This window comes from Embiotoca jacksoni, unplaced genomic scaffold, assembly GCF_022577435.1.
Source record: "Embiotoca jacksoni isolate LCO1_2020_lvr unplaced genomic scaffold, fEmbJac1.0.p SCAF_1, whole genome shotgun sequence".
Taxonomy (NCBI): Eukaryota; Metazoa; Chordata; class Actinopteri; family Embiotocidae; genus Embiotoca; species Embiotoca jacksoni.
The window spans coordinates 3,769,489-3,797,357 of record NW_027185229.1 but is presented as its reverse complement, the minus strand read 5'-3'; the positions used below and the strand labels follow the sequence as shown (position 1 = coordinate 3,797,357).

The window sequence follows — 27,869 nt, the reverse complement described above, 5'->3', positions numbered from 1 at the left end:
TTTCAGAAGATTATTACTATGGCTTTATTTACAGTAAATGCCCGGATGTAATAAACCAGTACCTCACCAGACAGCTTAATATTGTTATCCAGCGGAGAAGCATTTAAGAAGTCATTAATGCCGAATCGTAGTATGAAGCGGGGATTATCGCGCGCTCCCGTCACTCTACCGGGAGCGCGCTCACGCTTTAAAGCTGTTGGATCCTTTGCGTCACTACTACACGCGACACGGACGCGAGTTGAGTTTACATTCTGGGCACGGAGTGAAAACACACACTTTGTACACACTCCAAACAGCCCAACACACACGCATTAGAGGCGGACAGGGTAATGGCGTCTGTGAGTATGGTGGGGCAGCACCCGGGTCCACACGGGCTGGACTCGAAACCGCAGATCCTGCTCCTCAAACTGTCCGGCGGCAGGAAGAAAATCGCGCCGCTGAGGAAGTCGTCCTGGGAGAATATGATGTTCAGCAGGAGCTCGGGGAGCGGATCGATCACGACTGAGGGGGAAACGGGAACTCATCCCTCGTCTCCGGGACCAGAGGGGATGATGCCCTGTGAAGGATGCGGGGCTCCGGCCGCCCTTGCTGCGCCACGTAGCTCGGACCGGCACAGACAGGAGGGCAGCACGGGCACGGACGGGGGCACCGGCGGGACACGAGAAAGTCAAACCAGGCACATCACGGATGACTGCGTAATCAGCTGTGACTCAAACCACAACACGGGTTGCCGGAGGGAAAACTCTGTGAAGGGGGGCGTCAATGTCATGCCAAGCGGACCGGCTGCGAGTGGACACAAAAGAGCGCAACGGCACCGGGACGCGCCAAACGGGAGACCGGACTCTCGGAATGGAGACGGCATCTCCTCCGCGGTTTCAGCTCGAGGACAGAGCGGCGGGCTCCCGCTGGAGCGGCTCACACAGGGCAGGACCGGAGTGGTGAAGCTGGCCCGCACCGAACCTCACCGCAGGGAGGCCTGGACTATCTTCCCCCGGGGCATGGACCCCCGGGTGAGGACCGAGAAGGGCGAGGGACACCGTTTCGAGTCCAAGCCCGTTACGCAGGACTGGTGTGACGCCTGCAGCCGACAGATCACTGCGCAGGCACTCAAGTGTCAAAGTAAGTTACTACAAAACATGTCTTTTTTTTGTTTGTCTTTACTGCATTTTTGTCCTCGTCCAGTGGAAATAAGGGACGTTAGTTACCCACTGACACGCATGTGGTTTTAAAACATGTTCTTAATGCTTCGCGTCATTTACTTCTGTGGTAGCTTGTGTTTTATTTTGCCCTCGTGAGCTGCTGTTGGTGAAAGCAGGCTGCTTTAACTTCAAGGTCTCCGTGTTGCTTCTATTGGATTATTTTTTGAAGGGCACATGGAGCCGGCTGATAAAACTCTTCCACACTGGTGGTTGTATGTTTACACACACACACACACACACACACACACACACACACACACACACACACACACACACACACAAGAAGGTGGTGCATGTGCGTCTGTGAGTGAGCCAGTATGACAGGGAGGGACACTTCCCAACGCTTTGCTCCACAGACTCAGCCCAAAATCCTTCCATGGAAAGCCCATTATCTTGTCCTGCCAGCTTTTGCCTCCCAGAGTTACCACTCTGTGAATCGTAACCTCGGCTCAGAGAAAGAGAAAGCTAGGAGAACACTCAGTGATGCTTTGGGGGTGGGGGGTGGAGGGGTATGGAGGGAGGGAGGCGGGGGCGGGGGTGGGGGGGGGTCTAAGATGCAGTTACTGGCAAGAAAACATCAAACTGACTAAATAAATGTGGAGATCAGGCTTGAGGATGAGGATGTGTTTAATGAGATTTTTTTTATTTTTTTTAATGGATGGCCTATTTAAGGCCATTATTTCTACAGATATTGTGCTTTAATGTACTTGTGGGTCACATATTGACATGCTGTATGAGATCTGTTTAGACTGTGATGACCTCATTCCCACCTGCACAGCTCTGGGACACTGAAAGTTTGAGCCAAGTCAGTTCGACTTGGCGACGTAGGGATGTGTTTAATCCTGCTGGAATAAGAAACACTCACATGTTTTGCTGGAAGCAGAGTTCCTCCACCTGAAGAGCGTGTATGGGGGGGGGGGGGGGGGTTTCTCTGCGCATGTACACACACGCATAGGTGAGTGCGTGCGGCTGCTGACTTGGCATTGCATCAGCAGCACTCTGTCATGAGGAGGCTGCGGCTGCAGAGCTGTGAGATGAAGCAACAGAAGAGAAAGGAGAAAGATGGAGACCAAAGTGGCTTAAATAGAGAAAGAAAACCGAGAGGAAATGGAAGGAGCTGGAAACGGGGATGACAAAAGGCAGTGGAGAGCATCTGGGGATAACCGGACACAGGCAGGGTGATAGAAATGAGGAGAGACAAAGAGCTAACAGCACTCGGAGGACAGAGAGACGGTGAAAAAGAGAAGTAGTTTGTCCAGCACTGCAGAGCTGTCTGATTTAGTGTGCTATCAGCGAGGGCTCATTGGAGCGAGAGCAGAGATTACTGGAGCACCACACACACACACACACGCACGCACGCACGCACGCACGCACACACGCACGCACGCACGCACGCACGCACGCACGCACACACGCACACACACACACACACGCACGCAGTTTCTTTACAGCCCAAGAACTTCACGAAGTTTGATGTTTTTCTCCCTGCTGTAGATTCTTCATGGATCAAACTAATTCGCTGTACTTTGCTGCCAGTACCTGCCTCTTTTACTAATTTCTCAGAAAACATCAGAGGTTCAGTGTGTGTGTGTGTGTGTGTGTGTGTGTGTGGGGGGGGGGGGTCATTAGACAATACGAATGTAGGCTTTTCAAGGTATTTCGGTGGAGATATGCAACCAAAACTACCAAAATAGAAAAGGCACGCACGCTCGTCTTTCAACTACACCCATCAAATGACAGGGAGGGAGAGACGGAGGCCTCGCAGCCATAAACAACCATCACTCGCTGCCTTTTGTCTCGCTGCTCGGCTCCCTCTGCCTTTATTTAGTGCATCTCCCTCCCTCCCTCTATCTGCGTCGGCTTTTGTTGCATATGCGGCCGTATAGAAAGAGCCATGCAACCGGTGCTCCCCCGGGACCGTAGTGGCCTTGCCCTGCAGAGGAATCTGTCAATCCAGCCGCAGCTCCCGGTCTCAGTGTGCTGCTCTGTTGTTGTACAGTCCTCTGGGTCTCGATTGTTGGCTTTCGTCTGTCTGTCTTTTTTTTTTTTTTTCTCTCCATCTTTATTACTCGTCTTGGGAGTTCGAGGTTCTCCTGTTTTTATCCAAAAGTCCAAATCTGTACACTGTGATTGGTTCGCATCGTGTCAGTGGTTGTTTCCTACTCTGTCTTGATTTGATTGCGGGATGGCAGGGATCGCAGCCTCCTTAATGTGGCTCTGGAGTGCAGTCGTTTGGGATTACAGACAGACATTCGGAGTCAGACGTCAGATTAATATTTAAGTAAAGCTCTGCAGGGGAACCGTGCTGTCGCGGTGGCACCAGTGGCCTGACATGCTGGATTTGGTCGTCTCCCCTCCTCGCTGTATTTACACAATTCACTCTCAAATGGCTGCCATTTAAACGTCAGTGGAGTGGCACTTATCCGCTGAATGTACAGCATCCAAGCACCAGATGAGCAGTTCATGATTTAGTGTAGCTGTAAGCAGATTTATGTATTTACACTGTTAATGACAACTTATGTCACACTGTAAGGATTAGTATGTGTTGTTGTCAAGGTAACTGTTCACAAGGAAGCTATAGATGCTTCCAATAAGGCTTTATGGGAATGCAAAATACGAATTTAATTACTTTAAATTCAACCACATTATAGTGTGATATAATCTTTTAATTAGATGTTTACTAATTGCCTGTAAATACTAAATGTATGTCTGAAAAGGATATTAATTGCATCTTTTAGAAAAGCACCTTTAATTAAGGCTTCAGTTAATATTCGTCAGGAAAACAGCAAATCTCGGTTAAAAATTAAGCAGCTAGTGTACTTTTTATAAATAATGTTATGATATGTTCAAAATGCAGAATTCAAATGCAGCACAAGTCCCCATGGGGACTATAAAGTTTATCGTATCGTTTCGTTTTATATCGTTTCATTTTGTATCATTTTGTTTTTTTATCGTAGCGCTTCGTATCGTATCGTAACTAGAGAATCAGCTTTTTGTTTGATGAATAATTGATTATTTGACAATTCTACATATTACGCATAATACATGTCAAATAATTACTTAACTGATTATTTTTTGACATTTATGTTTGACTCAAAGTTGCCACGTTTGGATGAATTTGAGACCTTACTGTGTGCTTCGGTTAGCCTCTGTCTCTGCTCCTTGTGTCACAGCTCTGAGGTGAATGCACCGGAGATCAGACCGACCCCCCACCCAACAAACACACACACAAACCCCCTCCCATCCCCAGGAAAACACAATTTCACCAGAATCACCTATGTATGGTAGCAATGTTAGCTCTGGTACATCAGTGACTTTAAGACCCCACATGTGCCACAGAGCTCCCCTCTTCCCCTCCCCTCTTTACACCCCCTGGCCTTCCTGATGTCTCTCTGGGGAATGTATTATGTCCTTAAACTCCATCTCCTCCTTCGTCCCACCTCTGCACAGTGTGGGCCTTGTCTCAGGAACCCTCTGGGCCGTTTCACATCAGCTCTCTCAAAAGTCCATTCACAGAGGAAGAAGAAAACATGGGAGGAGGGTTGCGTTAAATGGCTCATAACCTTCTTTGCCCCGGCATACCACTGCTGCCGCTCTGCCAGACCTGCAAGGAATATAGTTCGAACTAAACTCGAGCCAAAACATTCCTTCATAGCTCATGTGTCCTGACTCAAAATCAAATGAAATCTGAATACAAAGCTGCTTTTAGTATTGAAGAGAGCTACACTCCTCTTCTTCTACTATACAATGTTCTTCAAGTGTTAGTTTAATGGCAGTCAAAGGACAGAATCGTCTCCCATCAAGCTGCTTATAATTAATTGGATGAGATAAAGCTGGAGATATGGAGCAAACAGATCAGGTTTTTAATTTTTTTGTAATTTGCTGATTGACCTGCTTGATGTTTTGATCTCTCCTCGCTGTGCATTGCCGCTCTGCTTGTATGTATGGCAGAACAGTGGGGATTTTCAAGCAGGCTATATTTAGGTTGCCCTTGGTGAGGACTGATAGTAGGACTGCAGAGGAGGAGGAGGTGGTTAGGGCAGAAAGAAAATGACAAAGACGCTCTTAAGAACATGTCCGTTGATGGAGATTTTGGATTTAAAAATTGTTTTAAACACACACACGTTACATCATATTCCAACCTACACAACAGAGAGGAAAAGATCAGAGGACAACCTTTTCATACCATCGCTTGTGATTATGTCATGCTTGGGAGAGAAAGTAGTGAGCACACCCTGTTCCACCAAAGTCTTTTAGAAGTAGGGCAGGAGGAGAACTCCCAGCAGCTCTTTCTCCTTCAGAGTGCATATTAATAACATGCAGACTGCGCATCACCTCAACACACACACACACACACACAAACACACACACACACACACACACACACACACACACACACACACACACACACACACACACACACACACATACACACACACACACACACACTCGAGGTGAAGCATGTCCTTCACACTGACAAGATATGCGACTGGTGGGGCTGACTCACTTCCCCATCAACCAGCCTGTGGACTTTCACACCAAGGAGACAGAGGACAGGAGGTAGCCTCGGTAACCGTCTCTGACGTCTGCGCCCTATATGGAGATGTGTAACCAAAAGCTGCTGAATGAAGTGTGTAAAGTCGGCCATTGAGGAAAACGGCTCCTGTTGCTGGAAAGAGTGAGGAAATGAGATGCTCGGACAGTGATGGGATTTGGGGGTGTCTGTCTCTTTAAGCTGGCTGTTTGTTACTGCAGAGTGTGTGGGTGCTGCAGTACCGGCAGAGAGAGGGAGAGAGGAGGACAGAGGATGAGGGAGCAGTGATAACAGAGAAAACAGTAGGACGTGAGAGGAACAAGTTGTACATCAGGGATCCGGCGCTCATGTCCGCGCGCTGAGGTGTGAGGAAGACCATTTTAGGCGTAGACCCGGGGAGATAAAAAAAAAAAAAGTGGAAGAGGTGAGAGCATTGGGGAGTGTGTGAGGAGTCCAGGTGGAGGGGTGGCCGAGCGTGTGGAGAGGGGGCTGTTTATTCGGAGCGTGGCACCGGTGGCAGAGTGGCTGCGCTGGGATGGCAGAGGGGGGCACTGGGGGGCCTGGCGCTGGGGCAGTCCTCAGAGGGACAGGGACGCCCGGCGAGGCCAGGACAGGAGGTCCAGCGACAGTTTTACACACAGGACGGTGCCTGCCGGATGGTGCCACCATGCTCCATCCATGGCACAGATAACACCTCTCGTCCCGGGGCTGGAGGAGGAGGAGGCGAAGGGGGAGTCGGTCACTGGGGTTGGGTCAGGGGCAGTTGAAGGCGTCGGGGTGGGCAGGAGCTTTCTCGGCCAGGTGTCGCTGTGCCTGGAGGAGGTCAGGGGCGATTCGGAAGGGGAGGCCGGCAGCGCCTGTTTCGGTCAGGTGTCGCGGCGGCTGGGGCGGCTGCTGAAGAGGCTGCCCAAGTCTCGCTCCTGGAGTGACAGCTTGCGAATCCTCCGCCGATCATCCTCTAACGGATCTCTGCTTAACACCTCAGGTATGGAGACACAGGAGTGTGCACAAGTGCTACAAACTGGAAATTGAGATATAGAAGTAGAAGGAAGCCGATCAGTTTGGGGTGATGAAAAGAGAGGTCAGGACTTTGAAAATAAATAAATAAATAAAGGGAAAGGTGATGACTAGGCAGGTCAAGCTGGGTTGGCCTCAAAGGCCGGCTGCGGGCAAAAATATTTGTGTATTGTGTGCACCAGTCTGTGTATCTTTGAACTGCAGTGCCCTCAAGCCCTGTTCATCTTTGTCGACAGCCTTTATCAGTGGATCCATCCCCCTCGCTTTTGTGTAAGAGCACATAGTGTCTATGTGTGTGAGATCGTGTGTGAACCACGAGGACAGATGCTGCAGATGGGTTGTAAATGTCTGTAAACAGGTCAGATGAAAGCAGCAGCATCTACAGTGTATTCTTGCTCCAGAAAAGAGGACTTCTCCCACTCAGACGAACACAGAACGCATTTTCAATCTGTCTAGAAAATCCTTTCTAAGTGAATTATCATATTGGCTTTCGTATATTTGTAGCAGAAATCTGAGATGAGAGTGAGTCTGCTTGGAGGCTGCATGGCATCGATTTTTCCCATGTTTTCTCTAAAATAGACGATTGGCTCATGCCTTTTTTTTTTTGCGGAGTGATGAATTCATAATATAACATTAGCACTCAGTGTGGCGGGGAGCAAAAAAAAAAAGGCTGGATGCTGCAGAATCATTGATTCATCCACAAGAGACTGACGGCTGATATAACATATCATGACATGTGTGTGTGTGTGTGTGTGTGTGTGTGTGTGTGTGTGTGTGTGTGTGTGTGTGTGTGTGTGTGTTTGTTTGTGTGTGCCCTCCTGTGTCAGCCTGATAAGACCCTGACCAAACATGACTCAGGGACCAGTCGATCAAGAGAGTCACCGCTCCACCTGAGTGATGTCATGCTGCAGCCTCAAAAGCTCGAGAAACGGCATTAACATCACTGCAGACAGATAATAACTATTTTTAGATGGTGTTCCCTGTAAAGAAACCCAATTAATCCTTTTTAAGCATAAACTGGCCCAAACCGGATCCCCCAGTTCCTCTTCTACCGCATCTTGAATCTATATTTATCTTCCTCCAAAGTGTGTTATCATCATCGTGGAGGATGCCAGCCGTCTGGGGAATCTTCTTAGATGCTGTGAACTGACAGAAATATGATAACTTGGTGACTAAAGTCTCAAATATAATATATTACATGATAACAGGTAGTATTTGTTTAGGGCCAATGTTAAACTGTTGTTATTGACTCGATTGCGAATCTCTTTGAGGCGACAGTTCTTGCTCCTCTCGACCTGTGCAATATTTCAGTGTTACTGCATGTGAAGTGTTTACAAAAATCTGTTAAAGGGCCAGTCCAACAATTTTGTGCCGAGTTGTACTAAGCAGGTGGAGAAAGTCGGTATCTCTGTGTGAGAAAGTAATCCCAGTGATCTGGTCGGGGTTATCTCAGTTTGAGCTTGGAGACTTACAGTTTAACACCAACAGCCCGTGTTACACACTGGGAGGAAGGAGTTTAAAAGATGTGGACATCTACCAGGCAGAAAGGGTGATTACAAATGGAGGAAACTAAATTGTGCTTTTTTTTTATGATGGATAATGTAAAATGCAGTGTTGAAAACAAAGATATATGTCTCCACTGCTTCTGTTTTTAAAATCTATTTGGATCTTCCAATTGAATGGAAGTGCAGTGCTAAATTAGTGGAGTACTCATTTAATTCAAGCAAACATTAAATATAATAAAATAGGCTTTTGTTGTATATTTTTGAAAAGTTTAGTGTTTTTCTGTGTAACACATTTTACTGCACAGGACATTAGTGTGATCAAAGTTGAAGTTTCATTCTTGAACTTTGAAGTAGAAAAAAGGAAATCGTACTATAATGGGAAATTGGTCAAAAAAAATATCTTAACTCAAAGTCCACTTACTTGATTTATTCTGGAGCTTTCAACCATATCTCATGGCCTGCATGAGATTTGTTTAGTTATCATGGAGATGGTTCAGTTGTCGTAAGATTGGAGTATTGATTACATGATAACTATTTGTAAGCGGCTCCATCACAGATGAAAACCATCACACATGGCTGAAAGGTTCAGAATAAATGCAGTAAGTGGAACTCGATTTACATGAAATCAAGTTTAGTTCGCTTTTTGAATGGGAGTCAAATGAAGCCAGAGGTTTTTGGTGCCCGCCCCTGGTGGTCATCAGTGGTATTGCACGCCCGTGTTGTCTTCCTTTTCAGTCTGTGGTTGTAATACTTGGTTAAGGCTTCACAATACATTCTCTGTGATCTAATTAGCCATGACATCTTCAGCAATGATGTAATCATAAGCCACAAATATATTTTGAAGATGAAAACACCCCTTTAAGCATTCAGCTGCATTTATTTACTGCTCACTGGAAAGAATAAGCCTTTAAAAAACAAATCAAAGCTGGATTCCTCTCATTCTTGTTTGGTTCAGTCAGGGAGCATCTGTAGCTGCACAGATGGAGGTATTGAATGAGGAGAAAATAGACAGTGTCAGTGATGGAGATGAAGCATGTCGGTGTAAAATATAAAAATGACTGTTCATATCATAAAAAAACACAGATGTCACGATGAAGAGATGGTAGTGTGTGCATCATGGTGTGTGTGTGTGTGTGTGTGTGTGTGTGTGTGTGTGTGTGTGTGTGTGCGTATAAGCCTCGCAGTCGGAGACTATGGATAACTGTTCCAAGTACGCTATGATGGGATCAGACTAGTTAAAGCCCCCCAACGACCCCAAAGTTGCTCTTAATTCCCCCATAAGACCTGCAGAGCTCCCTTTAGGTTCATTACCGACTGTGTTAATATCCTCGCCCCTATATTATAGCTACCTAACCCCTGTGTGCCCCCTCTGTCTTAAACCAGACAAGGAGTCAATACAATATGTTCCTCCCTCTGTTCCCCCCCCCCACACTATGTCTCTATCTGGTACCATACAGACATCCTCAATGACCTGAGAGACGCTGCTAATCTGTGTTTTTACCCTCCTCTGCCTGTCCCACACCCACTGCCTCCAAGAATAACAGCCACCCACATCCCCTAACTTCCCATGCCATGGAGCATCTCGGGTTTCATTACACGAAACTGAAATTGGGACAATTGTCTGGCTCCTTCCAACAATTATGGGAACTGAGAGGAAATAAAAGAAAAGAGATTTTAGAAGATAGAGAAAGACGAGCATGAACACTGCTTTAACAATCTGAGTGTCCTCTTTGGAGAAGATTGTCTTCACTGCAACTGACGCTCCTCCTTTCCTGCCCCCCCCCCCCACGCGCGAGCGCGCGCGCGCACACACACACACACTCACCCCACCCCACCCCACCCTGAACCCCCTTCCCCTCGCAGCGGGTGTTATCGACCCGCCTGCAGCAGTGGAAGTTAACACAGCCGCCACATATAGATCTTTACACACTGGACGTCTGAGCTCGCTCATCTCCTCCCAATGCTCTGATGTTGTTTCCGACGGCTGCTACGTCTCTCTCTATCTCCCTCTTCTTGCGTCATCGTCCTGGATCTCTCAGAGTCGGTTCAAAAGCAGTCAGACTGGAGTGATGGGCTCGGAGACGAAGGGAGGGCAGGGCAACCGAGACCGGTCCACCGTGACGACACACAACACCAGAGCTCTTCTTCATGTTGAGACAACACACACAGACTCTAGTCATTATGGCTCGGTGCAGCAGCAACAGATGCTGATGAGTGTTCATTACAGTCTTATTACAATCTCTCTGTGTACGTGTGTTTGCACTGCCAGTGTCTACATTTTATAACAACTCTATTTAGCCAGGGAGTTAAACTGTTTCACAGGGTTGTCCTGGTCAAAGCAGCAGCAGCACATAGAAGCTGTAAAACATTTCAATTCAATTCAATTCAATTCAATTCAATTCAATTCAATTCAATTCAATTCAATTCAATTCAATTCAGTTTTGTTTACAGTCCAATGAGGACACTTATTGACGTTTTATGTGTAATTTCTAATCAAAGGGACCAAAGGCTCTTGTCACTGGTTCAGTACAGACTTTGAGGAGTAAAAAGTCATTCAGAGGCCTGATTTGGAGTAAAAACGTGGAAGTAGGCTGGTAATCCTGTAAATGGACCTAAATAGAAAACTACCTAAAAGGTTAACAGAGGGGAATCTCCCTCTCTGTCTTTAAATTCAAGCCACTTCTCCATTTAACGGTCTGTGAAACAACGTACTTTCCAACACACAGACAAGGGGAAACCCCCCTATAAGTTCCTAGGTAGAGTCCAGAGGGGCGGAGAGGGGGCTTGTCTCCATTTCTTTTTTTAATCAACCACATTCAAAATGAAGTCACAGTTCTTTCTGCTGACTCCGTCCTCCTCTCTTACTTTCTCGTTCACTCCTGTGCTTCATTTTTCTTCCTGACTGTGCCTGCGTCAGCACGCCTGCATAACCTTCACAGAGCCTTCTGGGTCAATGGATCAACTGCTGCAGTTTCTCCACCTGCTCATTAACATCACACACATACTGCATCTCGGGGAGGTACGATGTAATGCGATAGGCGTGCACACACATCCGCACTTACATGCCAGCACACACACACACACACACACATACACACACACACACACACACACACACACACACACACACACACACACACACACACACACACACACACACACACACACACAAACAGCTCTGTGAATATTTGGTCCAAACTGCTGAAATGCCATTTTTTCTTGTGTTTGTATTTATGTGTAAAGGTGAGGCCGTGTGTCTTATCGGCGTGGGAAAGGTTTCCGCTCTTGAGAGGTGCTCCTCTTTGCCTCGCAGCTCTCAAACCTTCAAATTAATAATCAGAGAAAAACACAGATTTCCAAAACCAACATGACAATGAGAGCTGAAGAAGCAAATGCAAAGACACAGTTAAAGATCAATAAAGGAAACGAAGGAAAGCAGGACAGGAAAGGAGTTTCTGTTTTCCCTTCCCCTGTGTGCTTCCTTTCTCTCTCTCTTTCTCTCTCTATCTGCAGTGACCTCTAAACTGTCACAAGCAGAGCATCCCTTATCTGAACTCTCCTCTTTCCTCAACACATCCCTCCTGTCAGCGAGGCGTTGCAGCCTCTCCCTCCCTGTCTCTGTCTCTGTCTCTGTCTCACACATGTCTGTCCTCCTCTCGTCAATGCGGTGACCTCTGCAGGCTGCCCCGCCCCGTCTTCGTTTGCTCTCTCCTTCTTGAACCAGCGGCAGTCAACAGGCTTTTAGAAATATCTGTTAATGTGGATTTTATAGCTAATTATCAAGCAGGAAAAGTCCACACATAGCACTCCGCCGGTGACCTAATGTAAGTAGAGCTCCTCTCTTTCAGCAGTGGTCATCAAGAAGCTTGTTACCATGGTGACGGTGCTGATGCTGAGTGTGCGTGTTCCTCTCTTGGCAGACAGAGCCACTAATATCAGCAGACAGGAAAACAACTGGAGCTTATTTATCCGGCAGCAGAGAGATGCACTCGGGAACAACAAACATTCAAGTGCTGGCTTCCAAACAGAACATTGCTGAAATAGTTTTTTATTCATCTCACTGATGGCATGAGGCCTACTGTGTTTTATTGAAGAAGCGTTCCCGCTGTAGGACCATAAAAAAGGGATCTGACTCAGAGTTTCCTCAGACTGCAGCTCTCTCTCTCTTTTTCTTGTTGCCCGTCTCGCTTTCCTTTAGCGCAGATTATCTCATCGGCCGAGGAGAAGGGAGATGAGGCTGTGCGTCTTACTGGAAGAAGCCTGTGGCCACAATAAAGTCTGCGAGGCATAAACAAGCAGAGGTTTGACATATGTGGAAGCAACTAGAAATTAAAGAACAACGGAGGACTATTTTGGGAAGTTTTAGGGGAAGTAGCTGAACCTATTCTTTTCTAGATGAGAGTCGAGCATATCAGAGTCGCCCTACTGGTGATGTTTGTTGGCCTTGAATGTTGAAGTGGGGCGACTCCATACGTTGTCAGAAAGCATTGTGTCTGTGTTACATTATCTATTTGTTCTGCGCATTGGATTTAATGTCTACATTATGAACTGCAACTTGTCTGGCAGTTGTACTTGTTGATAGAAAAGAAATGTCTCTGACTCTAGAAGATCTGCTGCCATCTGATGGATGAAATGAGATTCAGGTGGACCTCAAATGTGTGATTGTTCGGTTAAGCTGATTTATTTATTTAATGTTTGTTTGTATGGGGACAAGTCTGTAGCATAAACCAATGGCCGTCCCTAGATTGGCCTTTAAAATACATATCATAAACTCAACAATAAACTCAAGTCTGTACATTCAGAACACGAGAAGATGCAGACAGATAAGAATAAGATAAATGATTAAAGAAACAAATCATAAAAAGGATCACCAGATCATTCCTGACTCCAAAACTGATCCCTTTTCAAACGGTGTTTCAGTCTGAGTTTAAAATGAGTCAAATCAGGATCCAGTTGGCGTTTTGTAGGTAAGGTGATCCCCCGACAAGAGAAAGATGTTTGTCCAAATGAGGAGTCACGTAACGATAACTTACAATTCCCACTGAATGCTCCACGAGTTACTGAGCCCAAAACTGAGCCTGATTATTCAAGCATTTAAAATAATGTAATGAAATGATCAAAACCTAACATGTTTAATTTATTATAAACATGGCAACGATTTGATGTTATTCCTGTCCAAAATTTTGATTCCTTGATTGTACGACATCACGAGAGGCCTGGTTACTGCAGATGCTGCTCGTGGTTACACAATAACTTACATGTGAAAAGATCACAGAGTGCATGAAACTATTTGCAGCATGAAACGGTAAACAGTCTCTGATAAGTCTAAATGTATGTAAATCTGCTTGGTTGATAGTATAATCCTGGTTTTCGGGCTTAAATTTGAATCCATCTGCACACAAACATGTGTTGTCAGTTTTGCTCATAAAAACTCTCCACAAGTGTGAGTCTTATGGTGGCCACTAGATGGAGCTGGTTTTCTGTGCAAAGGTTGTTTTGGTACGCCAACACTTTTTTAAAATGGGGCTATCCTTCCTCATTTTACAGGTGGCTATTCACCAACACACACTCCGACAGGAAACGCTGCGGAGATTTTAGGCAACAACAATAGATCAGTGTGTGATTTCGTTCACTGTTTGTATTGTTTTTTTGATGCTCTTCTCTCTGACCGGTGTGTGTTTTTGTGCTCGTCAGACTGCAGCTACACCTGCCACCTGGAGTGTGAGAGTCAGGTCCAGCTCGACTGCAACCGCAGGGACAGACAGCCCGGAGCAACTCCATCTCCCAGAAGCCACTGCTCCTCCACAGCTGGTCGGCATAAGGTGAGCATTTCAAACACAAACAACATCATATTAGAGGAAATAACAGTTTTAAAAAAAGGGGAGGTGTTGAACTGTTTGTGCCATTTTTAGGGCAACAGAGGAAAAGCAAAGACTTTGAACGTGTTGAACTTTGTGTGTGTGTGTGTGTGTGTGTGTGTGTGATGTGTGTGTGTATATGTGTGTGTGTGTGATGTGTGTGTGTGTGTGTTTGTGTGTGTGTGATGTGTGTGTGTGTGTGTGTGTGTGTGTGTGTGTGTGTGTGTGTTTGTTTGTGTGTGTGTGTGTGTGTGTGTGTGTGTGTGTGTCAGGACTCAGTAGCTGCAGGGTTCATCCTGCAGCATCTCTCCGTGCCCACACTTTTACATAACCGTCCTCCACTTCCACCCCCCACCACCCGTGGTTTTCTACTTATGAATTAATTTATGTGCTCATTTGCTTTTTTTGGTCTCAGAATGTTCTCAGGACAAAAAGTGCTCCATCACATCAGCATCTGGCTTCCTCTTCCTCCTCTTCCTCCTCCTCTCCTTCCTGCTCTCTTACTTTCATGACTTCTCTCACCGCCCTCGCGCACCTGTTTCACCTCCCTGTCGTCTTTTCTCCTGCAGTCTTGTTTTACTCAATCAGCGGTGGATCCGGATGTCCTCGCTGCCTCATCTCTCGCCAAATGAAGGCGAGCTAATTAGGTTAATCCCTATTATCTCGAGAGACCTCAATTATGGCATAGCTGAGTTCCCCTAGTGATGTTTTATACGCTGGTTGATGTATTTTTTATTCTTCACTGTTTCAGTATTTTAGAAAGAAACCTGCCATGTTTCCATCTTCTCATATTGCACAGGCAACAGGACATCAGTGATACAGTAGTTATGTAAAATTCATCCTCAAAATAGTGCCTCACTCACTCTTAGTGGAAGCACATGATTGGAACCTGAAAGAGTGAGTCTGCATGCTGCCCCTGGCAACCCGGCTGCAGTCACCCACGCAATGTGGTCCACACACACACACACACACACACACACACACACACACACACACATGCAGATTCACTTGCACGAGAGAAAGTTGTTTAACCACGCAGGCCTGCGGCAAAATGTCAGCAGCTATACGCCTGCAGGGGAGGGGGGGGGCCACAGGGGGCACAGATAATAAAAAAAATTAGACCCCTGGTCGTGTGCCATGTCGTCGGACGCTTCTAGGGAGCATGAGCAAATGCAAACGCAATCCCCCAACAACGCTTCTTGAAACATGTGAGGAAGGAGATAAACATTTTTACTGAAAGTCTGTTGTCTTCCGCTTCGGTGCCAAGAAGCAACTGATCAAATATCAGGTCTTCCTCTGAATCCAAACACATGCTCGTTTCTTAGAACGTTAACACAACTGCTGGTGCAAAAATAATGCCATATCATATTTGTGTAGTCATGTTGCTGCTACGTTAGCCGAAGATAATAAGCTGCGAGTTAGAGTTAAGCTGGCGTTGATGATGTCTGTCTCGGAGGTATATGAACTATGTGACTAAAGCTCGTCTCTGCACACACTCTGGTTTGGTTTCATTCACGGCACCAGTGCTGCAGACAAGAGGAGAGATGAAGTTTATTTCCTGCAGTCCCTTCTCTCCCTTTACTCTGTTTTATAGCTGTGTGTGTGTGTGTTTGCGTGTCTGTGTGTGTGGTAGTGTGTTTCCCCCCTTTATTGTTAGAAGGCCTTATTGTGTGTGCATCAGCAGAAATTGATCTCCCATCGGCCCAACATGCATCGACACACGTTCAGCACACAGACTGGGTTTTATCGACTTGAGTGTTCTTCACTGTGTGTGTGTGTGTGTGTGTGTGTGTGTGTGTGTGTGTGTGTGTGCGTGCGTGCGTGCGTGCGTGCGTGCGTGCGTGTGTGTGTGTGTGTGTGTGTGTGTGTGTTGTAGCATCCCACCCCCTGCTCGCCGTCCTCTCCCTCAGCGATTACACTGATGGAAGCGAGGAGCAGAGCTGCAGGTAATCAGTCTTCGGCTGCCTCGGACCTGACAGACATCCGATGAAAAGGAGTGACACGCCGTCTTTGCATGTGCACCGCATGCTGGCGCCCGCACGCAGCACACGAGCTCACCTTTCATTGTGTCTGAGTAGATTTCAAAACAGCAGGTGCGGATGCACACGATCAATCTCTGCTGTGACAGGCGGCATTAGCTGCTTTGTGACAAGAGGGGGTCACTGCCAGAGGCAGAGGGCAGATTGTGGGGTCGGTGTGAGGTTAAAGGTCACTGTAATCGCCATGCAGAGGGCAATCGTTCATTATTTTCTTCATCTCAATTGAAGCACCATCCCTTCACCCAAGAATGAGCAGTGGTAGCGCAGCTGGCCGTGTGATTCTGTATCTGACCAACATAAAAGCCACGTTCACTGATGGTTTCTATTCAACCGTTGCATCCTGCAGCAGAGGAGCCATCTTTGCCCAGCCTCTGTGCTGCTTCCTGTCACTGCCGCTCTTACAAGGCTTTCTCTCTCGCTCTCACTCTCTCGCTCTCTCTGTGTCGTCTTCTGTGGGAGGAAGTGGCCTCGCTCTGCAGGGTGCAGTGGCTTGCAGGAAGAGAGAGAGAGAGAGAGAGAGAGAGAGAGAGAATGGAGGGGAGGGGAGAAAGAGGGAGGGTGCTGGCAGGCTGATAACAAACCACAGATGGTTGAGCAAGGTTTGCAAGAGAGTGAGAGGGAGTGAAGCCGATGCAGAGAGGATGCAGAGAGGAAGACCGTAAGAAGGAGAGAAGCTGAGTAGGAGGAATCTGTCTCCCCGGTAGTATTGCCGGAGCAGTGGACAGAAGAGGAGAGAGGATCTGTGAACGCCTTGTTGCTGCAGCCAGCCGTTCACTCTTCACTCCGGGGATGGATGGATGCTTACACAAATAAATGCCGGCATAAAGGAGTTGCTTCTGCAACGGGGACTTGAATTGATCTGCTCCTTCGCAGTGGGTCCTTACAGAGCAGCACCAGAGCAGGATGTGGTTTGACATTTGTGCCTATATGAGTATTTGTTTGCGGGTATAACAGGTGCTCTCAGGTGAGCAGGGTTAACTTGAACCGACCTATAAACTGACTCCAGGACACCGCTGAGTGCCTTTGTGTGTGTGTGTGTGTGTGTGATCCAAGGCAATTTGTACATGTCTGTATGTTTAGCTGCAAATGGCCAGATACTATATGATCTGTGTGTGCTTGTGAGACGAGCGTCAGAGGATTCACACACACACACACACGCACACACGCACACGCACACACACACAAACGTCAGGAGGAAGTGACACGTCTGTGCTCGCTCTCGGATTTCCTGGTCACCTCTCCGGTAGCACCCAGAGTACCGAATCTGAGCCGAGTCCACCTGTTTTGCTGTCACAGGTGGGACTTTGACTCTCTGGATGCCTCATCAGAGGAGCGCTGACTTTTTCTGGATGAGCTAAGGAGAGTCCGATGCCTGTGGACTCTGATTGTGGCTGAGCTTCACTTCAGCCCTGCGTTTTCGAGGCAATCGAGCACTTCCTCAAGCTGTCAGTGTGCCGCTCTGGTGCTCCTCTGGCGCCTAGAAGCCCTCCTCGGACCTCTACATGACTGTCAACACGGTGCTGACCCCCTCCATGACCAGCAGTAACAGCATGAGCAGCGGGTACTCCAGCCTGGACGATGAGAGCGAGGAATTCACCTTCTTCACTGCCAAGACCTCGTTCTTCCATAAGGCCAAGCATGCAGCTAAGGTACAGAATCAGGCCAGCACTCGCCCTCGTAGATGAAACAGATATCAGGACGAGCTCAGATGGATAAGGTGTTTGTTGTTTCAGTGGGGCTGGGAAAGAATTTACACCTAAAACATGCAGTCAAAAAGCAGAAGTCAGGAGAGGAAGTGCATGCGTAAGCAGGCCTCCAGGTCAGTGTGCGTGTGCATGTGTGTGAGTGTGTAGCAGGGGTTACTGTCACACATCTGCATTATGTAAGATTGATCTGCCGGCCTGTCAGACCCGTTCATCAACCCCGATGGCTCCGGGCAGCTCTTTAATCAAGTGAACGGCTTTTAAAGGTTTACCTCGGCCTGAAAACACGGAGAGGAGAGCGAAGACCTGCTGCTGGGTGCTTTCATCTCACACTTCTGACCGTGTTTGCAGAGATACTGAGTTAATGATATCAACCAACAGATTCCACCGAGGCTGCTCGCCACAGTGTGTGGGAGACGTTTCCGTAGAAACAAAGCAGATACTTTTGCACTGGAGTAAGTGTGTATGCGTGTATGTGTGTGGGGCAAACTACTTGACAGCACTTTGCAGTTACCATAGCAACCCTCGGATGTGTTGGAACACTTCCTGAGATTTAGTTTTTGCTCTACTGTACGTTTGGTCGCTCCTCACATGATTGTGTAACAGACTATAACTACTGTGGGGTGTTGTGGGTTTGTTGTCGGGGTTTTTATCACAGCAGGTGATCGACTGATTTTATCTTTTTAAAGCGAAAAAGGACAAAAGGAGAAAAACACTGAGATAGCCTGAGAAGCCTCCCAAGACACTTGCATTCATGCAAAACGCACCGGGCTCTCTTCTTTCTGTCCTCGTCTCGCACTGTCTGACTTGGAGGAGCTGTAATCTCTGAATAATTGACCGGCTGTGTTGTCAGCGAGTTAGGGTTGCTCCCGTGCTGACACAGAGGGGTACTGAGGTTAGCCTGTCTGGCCTGCCAGAGACTGATGAACCTGAAACCATATATAGCCGGGGGGGAAAAAAAGTGTTAAAATATAATATAGCAGCGTTGTTACCTGTGAACATGGGAGGGAATGGCTCTACATCCTCGATAGTAATTGGATTGCGTTCTCTGGCATCCTGTAGATCTTCTTCACAGAGCAAAGTGTTTGAATATGGAAAAGAGCTATGCAAATATCTGAGTGGCGTCCTGAGAACACAGACATTAAATTTGGTGTATCAGGCATTAAACATGTCAGTGCTTTGATAAATCTTCCTCCATTAGTGTACACAGAGGCACATTCATCAGAACAGCGCGATGGAGTACAGCTCCTCATTTCTTTATGAATTATTTCCAGAGCTCAGTCTTTTGCTCCAGATTAGCCAGCCAGCTTTAATGTGCGTGCGCGTGTGTGTGCGCAAGTGCATCTGAGTGTACCACTGTTGGCGAGAGGATATGTGCAGTTTTCTCTGGTCTACTTCATATGAATGAGTTACATCGCTGTCAAATGAAAAATGCATCTCCACATGCACATGTGGGCTGCACACTCATTCTCCTGTAAACACACAGCACACTTTAGGCAGGCGCCTGTTTGTTACTGAGGAGTCACTACAATACTTAGTTTCGTATTTTTTGTGAATTAAAACTGTTGAGGGAGCAGCCAGTTATGTCACAGACCCAATTGCAAACAAAACATGCAGTAAGCTATAAAATATGATTCATATTTATACATTAAAACCCTATGAGAAGTCGTTAGATTTGCACCAGTGAGACCATATGCATAATAAAAATACTGCACCATACATTTCATTCATCATAAGAGGTACATATGCTTTTGATAATGAAGAATATTTTAATGCTGGTGCATAAGTGTGTAAGTGTGTGTGTGTGTGGGGGGGGGGGGGGGGGGGGATGACACACCGATCTCTGAGCTGTGAAATAGAATCAGCATGTTTTCCATCCTGCTTCTCTTCCCCGACACTTGACCCAGTAAGTGCTATCTGTGTGTGTGTGTGTGTGTGTGTGTGTGTGTGTGTGTGTGTGTGTGCGTGCGTGCGTGCGTGCGTGTGGGTGTGTGTGTGTGGGGGGGTGTTTTGACGTGTGTTCTTTTAATCCTGTCCACATTTTTTCCACTTGGTATTGTTCTGATAAGCCTCTTTATCACTTCAGTCTTACACAAACACAAAAACATACACACACACTTTGCGGTTTCAATCTAGTCTACGTTCAGGTAAACCAAAAGGTGCTCTGCTTGCACACACAGTCAGGTTTGAAACACATTTTAATGCTGCCTCCTTTGCTGTGACATTTCAAGCAGTCCCATGACCTCCCATGAGGTGGGTGTGTGTGGATCTGCATGGCATTTATACGTGTGTGTGTGTGTGTGTGTGTGTGTGTGTGTGTGTGTGTGTGTGTGTGTGTGTGTGTGTGTGTGACTTTTATGTAACAGTCAGATATCTTACACATTCATTAAAGCTGCCTTCCATCTGTCTGACTAACAGTGACAAACTGCACAGTGTGGTCTGGAGCTGTCTCTGTCACCTGTAATATTCTTGGTGTTGTCAGACAGTGACACAACAGTCAGCAGATACGCGTACTGCCAGAGGCTGGTGGTTTTTTTTGGGGTACAATGGACCTTTAGTTGTCTGACTGACACTCAGTGAAGAGAACACATCAGTGCATCACCTGCCTCATCAGGTACGGTGTTTGCCTGAGGCTCCAGCCAATCGTTTAAAACATATGATATTAAAAACAGTTTTTTATCTGTATCTATAGTTTCACAGATGTTCGCTAAATGTCTACTGCAGTGCACACGACTCCTTTGTGTTGCCAAACTGGTTTGAAAAGTGTCAAATAAAGCGTTCTAATATCAGATTTTAACAAATAAAATCCAGTGTTTCCCTTCAATTAGGAAAGAAACACATGTCTAAGTCAGAATATGGCTGGACGCTGTGTGAAACTGGAGCGCTTTTAATTTGAAAAGTCGCGGCCTTCAGCCGAAAAGCGGTGTGACTTTGACCTCTCACTCGATATTGTATTTATGTTATTTGCCTAATTTCTGAGCAGCCGTTTGTTTCCAGCTCAGTGTGAGAGTTTCTACTGTGTTTCTGTCCTCTGATCTCTGTGTGTCTCACTGTGGGCGGAGCTTAAACCTCTGCTGCTCTGAGCAGACACAGGTGGAGGGAGGGAGGGAGGGGGGATTGTCCACTCTTAATCCATGGTGTTGATGGTCGTTCTCTCAGACAGGTTTATAATGAAATAAATAAAAAATGGTGAAATTGATGACCAAATATAGCTCGGTGGCCCGCCTGAGTAAGTCTTTGTGTGGGAAACCCTGCATCGCCTATTGTTCAAGCTTTCTGGGATCCACTCAGAACTAGATCACGGCCTACTGGTAGTTAGCGACAGGTTGGAGACCCCTGATGTACACTAATACAATTGGCGCTAAGGAACCAACATTTAGTTTCACGTCTGACTGTTTCTGTGTCCCCTCGGTCATTCCCTCCTCCGTGACCCGGTCCACTCTTGTGGACTTTGTGAAACTCCCAGGGTCGAAAACTGCCCTATTGTCCCGCTCCATTGTCCTCTGATCCCTCTCGCTGGTATGCAGACAGGGCGAGCGAGCGGGCGGGCAGGGCACTGCCTCTGATACATTTAGAAACTCGCATACAAATGCAGGAATTCCTGTGAGGTTCTTTTCACTTTGTTGCTTTAGGCTGTGGAATTCAAGATCCAACTCCTCCGGATCCCTCAGATTGTTCTCACAGCCCTGGTTTACAGAACGCATGCTTAACATGTATCCAGCAGAGGTCCATTAAATGTCTTCAGTTATATTTGTATGAAGTCAGTAAACACGGTGACTGTTTATAAGTCTTGGGAGATGATTCATACATCACGGAGATACATAAGCAGATGTAAAATCATGTTTTTTCTTTGCTGTCCTGGTGCTGAATGAAGATTCAACATGCTCGTAGGACCATAACTGCATTTAGGAGAGCCAGAGTTTGAAAGTGAGACCAAAGCAGCAACTAAGAGATTGAGTGACGTCGTGGACAAAAATCAAAGGCTGTCATGTTCTTGCTGCTTCTATTCACACATGGAAACATATTTCCGAACAACAGTTAAAATATCAGCCTTGAATTTTAAATGTTACAATGTTACCAGCTCTTGGTGATGGGTGACATTCTGTGTGTGTGTGTGTGTGTGTGTGTGTGTGTGTGTGTGTGTGTGTGTGTGTGTTGTTTTTTACCATGAGGGCATATTATGCAAGCTGCATCTGTATAGAAAGAAAGAGTGACTTTATCACAACCTGAGGACTCCCCTCCAGAAACTAATCCTGCCCCAGGTGGAGAGCTGACTCGCTCTCCATCTCCCATCTCAAAATGCAAACAAACAGTAGAAGGGAGGGGGGGAAAAAGCTATTGTGAGATAGAGAGGATGCATCCCACTGTACTATAAATAACCCAGTCAAACTCTGTGTTGCTAAGGCTGGCTCAGCAGCTGCTCTTTCATCATTCCTTACCCCTTTTACTCGCTTCTTTCATTGCCTCCCACTCTTTGACTCCCTCTCCTCCCCCCTTTTGCATCGCTTCTTCCCTCTCTCTTCCTCTCCCTCTTGGTCTTGTTCAGTCACAGGGGTAAACGAGTAAGAGGGAGAGGGAGGCAGAGCTGTCAATAATCTTGAGCTGTGATGCTGAATGCTTGATTAGCTCCATTCACAACATTTCTTGTCCCTATGTAGAGCTGCAGAGGAGGAAGAGTTGAGTTAGTGAATAAGAATCCAGATCAGATGCAGTCAGAGAATCCCCTTTTTCCGTTGGGAGGATGGCAAAGATGGAGGGCAGGAGAGGAGGGGGGGGACGGGAGGGGGGTGAAATCACCCTGCAGGACCTGGCTTTACTTTCAAACAAATATGACACCCAATATAACTCCATCCACCTTTTATAAGGGCTGCGGGGTGGAAGGGCTTCTCATTCTGTAGTATTTATTCATAAACTTGAGACCATTTGTTTTAAACAGGACAGTTTGAAGCAGCGCCATCTGCTGGTCAAGATAAAATACTCGCACTGCTCATGCCAGCGCCTCAAAACTAATACTTGCTCCTTTTTTTTTTTTTACAGCAGAATGAACCAAAGGAGGAAGAGCAGGGAGGGACTAAAGACCTGTCACAGGAAGAGGTGTGGAAAAGGATAGAAGAGTACAACGCTCAAGTGTCTGAAAATGGAATGAAACTGGTGAGTTTTTAAATCATGTTGGATGGAGGTGAATGTATGACGTCAAACCAACAATGAAACTATATTTTCTTTCAGCTTCCCTAAATTTACTCAGTAGAAACAGGAAATGAGCTGAGACATTCTTTAACAAGTGATTATCCAAAGAGGCAACAAAAGTAGGATATCATAACCTTTAAAGAGGCATAATTTGATTTAAAAAAAAAAAAATAGTGATATGTTTTATTTGATGTATTTTATTGGTAAAATTATGGTGAAAAAGAGTTTAAAAAACAACTTGCATGTTCTGACTTTAAAGGAGTGGTTTGATATTTTGAGAAATGCGTTTATATGAGGAGATTATTACGACTCTCGTGTCTCATGTCTACACCAACCCGCTAATTTGCTGGTTGACTAGCAACTTCACAAGGACAACAAAACTCCAGGAAATGACCCCTCCTGAACAGGAAACGGTGCAGCATGTAAAACCCCCTATTTTATACTTTTGGTTTTTGCACAGATTACACAAACAACATACAACACGTAAAGCAGAGAGTTTTAAAGGTGCTTATTTGTGAATTTTCTTACCTTTGGAAACGTTTTTTTTTTTTGTTGTTGTCTTTATGCTAACCTAAAGTAATCATCTACTGGCCCCAGCTTCACATTTACAGTAGAAGCACAAGAGTGTCATCAATCTTCTTCCTGATATTGAAGGGCTATAAAATATAAGAAAGAAAAGTAAAATTTCTGTATTTCTAGGCTTTTACTAATAAATTGGTTTATCTAGTTGCATTGAAATTTGAAAAATGTGAAAAACAAATGGTTTGAGTTTGTTCTATATTTTGCAGACCCACATACAGCACTTCCCTCGAGCCCTGCTGTGGTACACATACTAACAGAGAATTATCTCCTCTGTCTTATCTGCTTCTCCCTCTCTGTGCTCCAGGCTTCGGATGGATCTTACACAGGTTTCATCAAGGTCCACCTGAGGCTCAGTCGACCAGTCACTGTCCCGGCGGCAGGCTCAGAGGCAGCGTCCAGGCAGACGGGCGGCCGCAGCCGAGCACTATCGGACGACCAGGAGGCGGCGGACTGCGATCACGCTGAGAAGAGAACGTCCTTCTACCTGCCATGCGACTGTGTGAAGCATCTCCACATCACCTCTCTGATCACCACAAGAGAGGTCATCCAGAGCCTGCTGAAGAAGTTCATGGTGTTGGACAATCCCCGCAAGTTCGCGCTGTACAGGCAGACGCACCGCGACGGACAGGGTGAGGACAAGACTCGCAGTCGCCGGCTCGCATGTTTTACAGAAAAACATTTTCAAGAGTTGATATGAAACAGAATGTTTTTCCGTGTGCAGCCCTGTTCCAGAAGCTTCCTCTGAGTGAGCGTCCTCTTCTTCTGAGGTTGATTGCAGGACCAGACGCAGAGCAGCTCAGCTTTGTCCTGAAGGAAAACGAGACTGGAGAGGTGGAGGTGAGGAAGCTTAGACACACACACACACACACACACACACACACACACACACACACACACACACACACACACACACACACACACACAATGTTTGCTATGCTGGCAGATTCTGTGTATCTGTATTTCTAGTATCTAATTTCCACAAGCTTATTTGGCAAGGTAGGGGCATTGTGTAGGCTGCTGTATATAAATCTGCTCCTGTCATTTCCCCTCTCTTCCCGCAGTGGCATGCATTCTCTGTCCCTGAGCTCCAAAACTTCCTGGTCATCCTGGGGAAGGAGGAGACGGAGCGCGTACGAGCAGTGAAGCAAAAATACGCCTTTTACCGACAGAAACTACAGCAGGCACTACAGCGACATGACCCTTGACCCCTGATCCCGCACCTGTTACCTTATGAATTCCCCCCGGGGCCAACTCCTACCTTACACCGCCACCCCCTCCAGCACTATGTGATCTATTCAGAGAGCGGAGCCCGAACTGAACTTGTCTTTGCGCTCCACATACACACACAAATCACACAGCATATCCTTACTCAGGACGCATACAAGCCCTTCCTTCCCTCCCTCCTTCCCTCCCACCCACCCAGCATCCATACATCGGCTCCCTGCTAAGAGGATCAGCAGTTGAAAGTGAAAGGGTGTGTGGCTCCTTCAGCTTATTACATTGCCATGGACACACACACAATTACACACACACACACACACACACACACAGGAAAATCTGCTCGGTTACTCCAACTTGAGATCTTGTTTGGGACTGAAATGTCTTTTTAAGGACTCCCTCTTCTTCTTCTGCTACTGCTGCTGCTGCTACTGCAAGTGTTACTTATGCATGAGTCTCTCTCAGCTCATCTCCCCTGCACAGTCAGGATGAACACAAGAAGGCATGATTACTTTGTTTTCTCATTGGGACGGAAGGACAATCATACTGTGTGTCTGTTTTTTTTTGTTTTTTTTCTTGGAAATGGCGTATCAGTTATCACCAGAAGTTTTGTTTTGTAGATCTATAAGGGAGGTGTTTAGGGTCAGGCTGTGCGTAGTGGCTATCGGTGCTCCTCCTTAAGTAAGGATGAGCAGCAGAAGGCTGTTTGCTTTCAATTCTTAGAACGAGAAGGAATGGAGGTGTAAAATAAAAAGTGAGATCCATTCTCTGATTTTTCTCAGGGAGCGTGTGTTGAACAAAGAAAACCTAAAAGGAGGAGAGAAAAGCCTCTTCCACCTCCACCACCGTATCTCAGCACATGCTTATCTGTTCTTATTTGCCATGTGAAACGACTTGAAGACACGAAGATGCTGTCAGGTGCGCCGTTGAGATCTTCAGCCTCTCTCCTTGCTCCTGCACACACACACACACACACACACACACACACACACACACACACAAAGACACACTTCTCCTCAGATGATAACTGTGACATCATTTCCCCATGTCCTATCTGAAATGCCGATCTGACCAACCTCGCATGAACTCCACCTGCAAATGAAGCATCTCCAGAGAGGCAATCCACATACCTTTACTTTACTGATCCACTTTACATACACTGTTAGTGTATTCGGGTTGTATTTTGAATGTGAGAGGAGTTTTACACCAAAGCATAGAGGGACAGATCTACTGAGAGGAATTTAAAGGGTTTAGAGACATTTGGAAGAAAATCAAAGGTGGTGTATGTAAAAAACAGATTTTGCACATACAGTATAGATGCAGGTCGATGAATGGCTCACATCTCTGGGGCTGGGCATGCATTTATGTTTTCTTTGATCTCCCCCACCTCCCACATTAAAAGAAAAAAAAATATATAAAATTCATGATAATGGCTATGATGTACCAATGATGTGTTTGCAATGCATATGTATTATGTAGACACTGGAAGTGACAAAGTTTAAACTTTGTTGTTATTATGAATATTAATATTTTGTTTGGTATCATTCCTACCGGTTGGCGTGTGTGTGCTCATCTCGGGCAGTGAGGATAATGTGAATAGTGTTTTGTTTTTTTCAAATGAGTGTCAGTGTGTCATCGGCGCTCCCTCATCGGGCCTCACTGACGGAGTCTTAAGACATGCATTTGAGCGCACGTGTAAAATAACACATTTCAACTGCAAAATTAGGTTGATGTTAGTTTTGGAGAAAAAAATACCGGGCGTGCATGTATCATAAAATGTATGCGTTTAACTGAAGAACTCATGTTTCTTCATTCTTCCATAGAAACCCTGATAGATGAGGCCTATTGTCCATAAGCACATGCTTCTCAGTCGACCTTTTATTTATTTTTTTACCGCCACCACCCAAAGCCCAAGCTGTTCCTGCTGGCAGTGCCTTTTGTTTCATGTGCCCCTGTGTATCTACGTACAAGTGTGTTCCAGCACACAGGTGCCTGAGAATATGTGTGGGTGCTTTTTGCATGTGTGCAAATCTGTGTCTCTTGGGTGGTGTTGTATGTGTAATTTTTCTTTCTGCCCCCCCCCCCCCCCCTCTCTCCCTTTCACCACCCTTTAACACTCATGTCTTTCCAACAAATCCTCCTTGGACGTGTGTGTGTGCCTGGGAGTGCGTGTGTGTGTGCCTGTGTGTGCGTGTGTGTGTGTGTGTGTGTGTGTGTGTGTGTGTGTGTGTGCCTGTGTGTGTGTGTGTTATTTATTTCATGACCCACACCATCCACATGATATTATGTCAAGGATGCTTTTTCTGCAATTTATTTAGTTTTATTTGAAGAAGTGTGTATACATATATCAGTAGAGATGTACAGAATATGATTATGAAATAAAAAGGTAATCCCTTTATCGAAATGTTCTTGTTTTTTATGTCTTATGTCAGTATAAAACATTACATACGGTGTAAAATTACATATAGTCCAAACCAGGATCTCAGTGCTTGTGAATTTAGTATGATTTTATTTATGTTTCTCTCAAGAGAGGCAGACATGTTCTGAGCAGAAAGTGCTGAGCTCGGCATGTTTCCTTCACCTGAAGCCAGCTTGTATTGCTTTCAAATCACCAGCAGGTGGCAAGACCACATCTAATCTGCAAGTACTAACAGCACATGTAGGATGTGAGCTGTGTCCCTCCACAGATGCATGTTTGTGTGATTAAGTCCTGACAGGCGTGAAACAATAAAGTATCTTGGTTTGGCGGTGACACAGTTTCACGATACTCTCCCTGACATGTTTGTTTTTAGGTTTTTAAAGGGCATTTAAAATAATGTGTTAGACTAATAAACCCACAGGTGTCAGTGTCAGTCACCGGCTCTGAGACCAGATGCAGCCAGAACCCCCTCACAAGGACCTGTAGGTAGCTTTGCACCTGGTCCCTTCTCTTACTGTACTTGTAAATTCTCTGGCTGATTAAAGTGGTGCTCGGGCCACACACTTGAACCCTTCGAAAGGGGAGTGCAATAAGCAGCTCAATTTATA

The 27,869-nt window shown here is 46.1% G+C and overlaps 1 protein-coding gene across 4 annotated transcripts; it reads left to right on the top strand.

The window, feature by feature from the left end:
* The first annotated feature begins 276 nt into the window (after positions 1-276).
* Positions 277-27,246, top strand: rassf5 (Ras association domain family member 5). 4 transcript variants are annotated; one of them, XM_069156788.1, is made up of 6 exons: positions 277-1,119; positions 13,950-14,077; positions 22,893-23,006; positions 23,929-24,253; positions 24,346-24,461; positions 24,686-27,246. In XM_069156788.1, exons 1-6 carry the CDS (start codon positions 330-332, stop codon positions 24,827-24,829), a joined length of 1,617 nt encoding a protein of 538 aa, XP_069012889.1. In that variant the 5' UTR covers positions 277-329; the 3' UTR covers positions 24,830-27,246. The 4 variants fall into 4 exon arrangements, with proteins under 4 accessions (XP_069012889.1, XP_069012899.1, XP_069012908.1 ...); XM_069156798.1 differs by lacking the exon at positions 277-1,119 and adding an exon at positions 5,768-6,718; XM_069156807.1 differs by lacking the exons at positions 277-1,119; positions 13,950-14,077 and adding an exon at positions 16,730-17,801.
* Positions 27,247-27,869: the final 623 nt, after the last annotated feature.

Bases quoted from the DNA above. Each gene is read 5' to 3' on its own strand.
- rassf5 (XM_069156788.1), top strand. From the start codon at position 330: ATGGCGTCTGTGAGTATGGTGGGGCAGCACCCGGGTCCACACGGGCTG. The intron at 1,120-13,949 runs GTAAGTTACTAC...TGTGCTCGTCAG, and splicing joins GCAGGCACTCAAGTGTCAAA to ACTGCAGCTACACCTGCCAC. The intron at 23,007-23,928 runs GTGAGTTTTTAA...TCTGTGCTCCAG, and splicing joins CTGAAAATGGAATGAAACTG to GCTTCGGATGGATCTTACAC.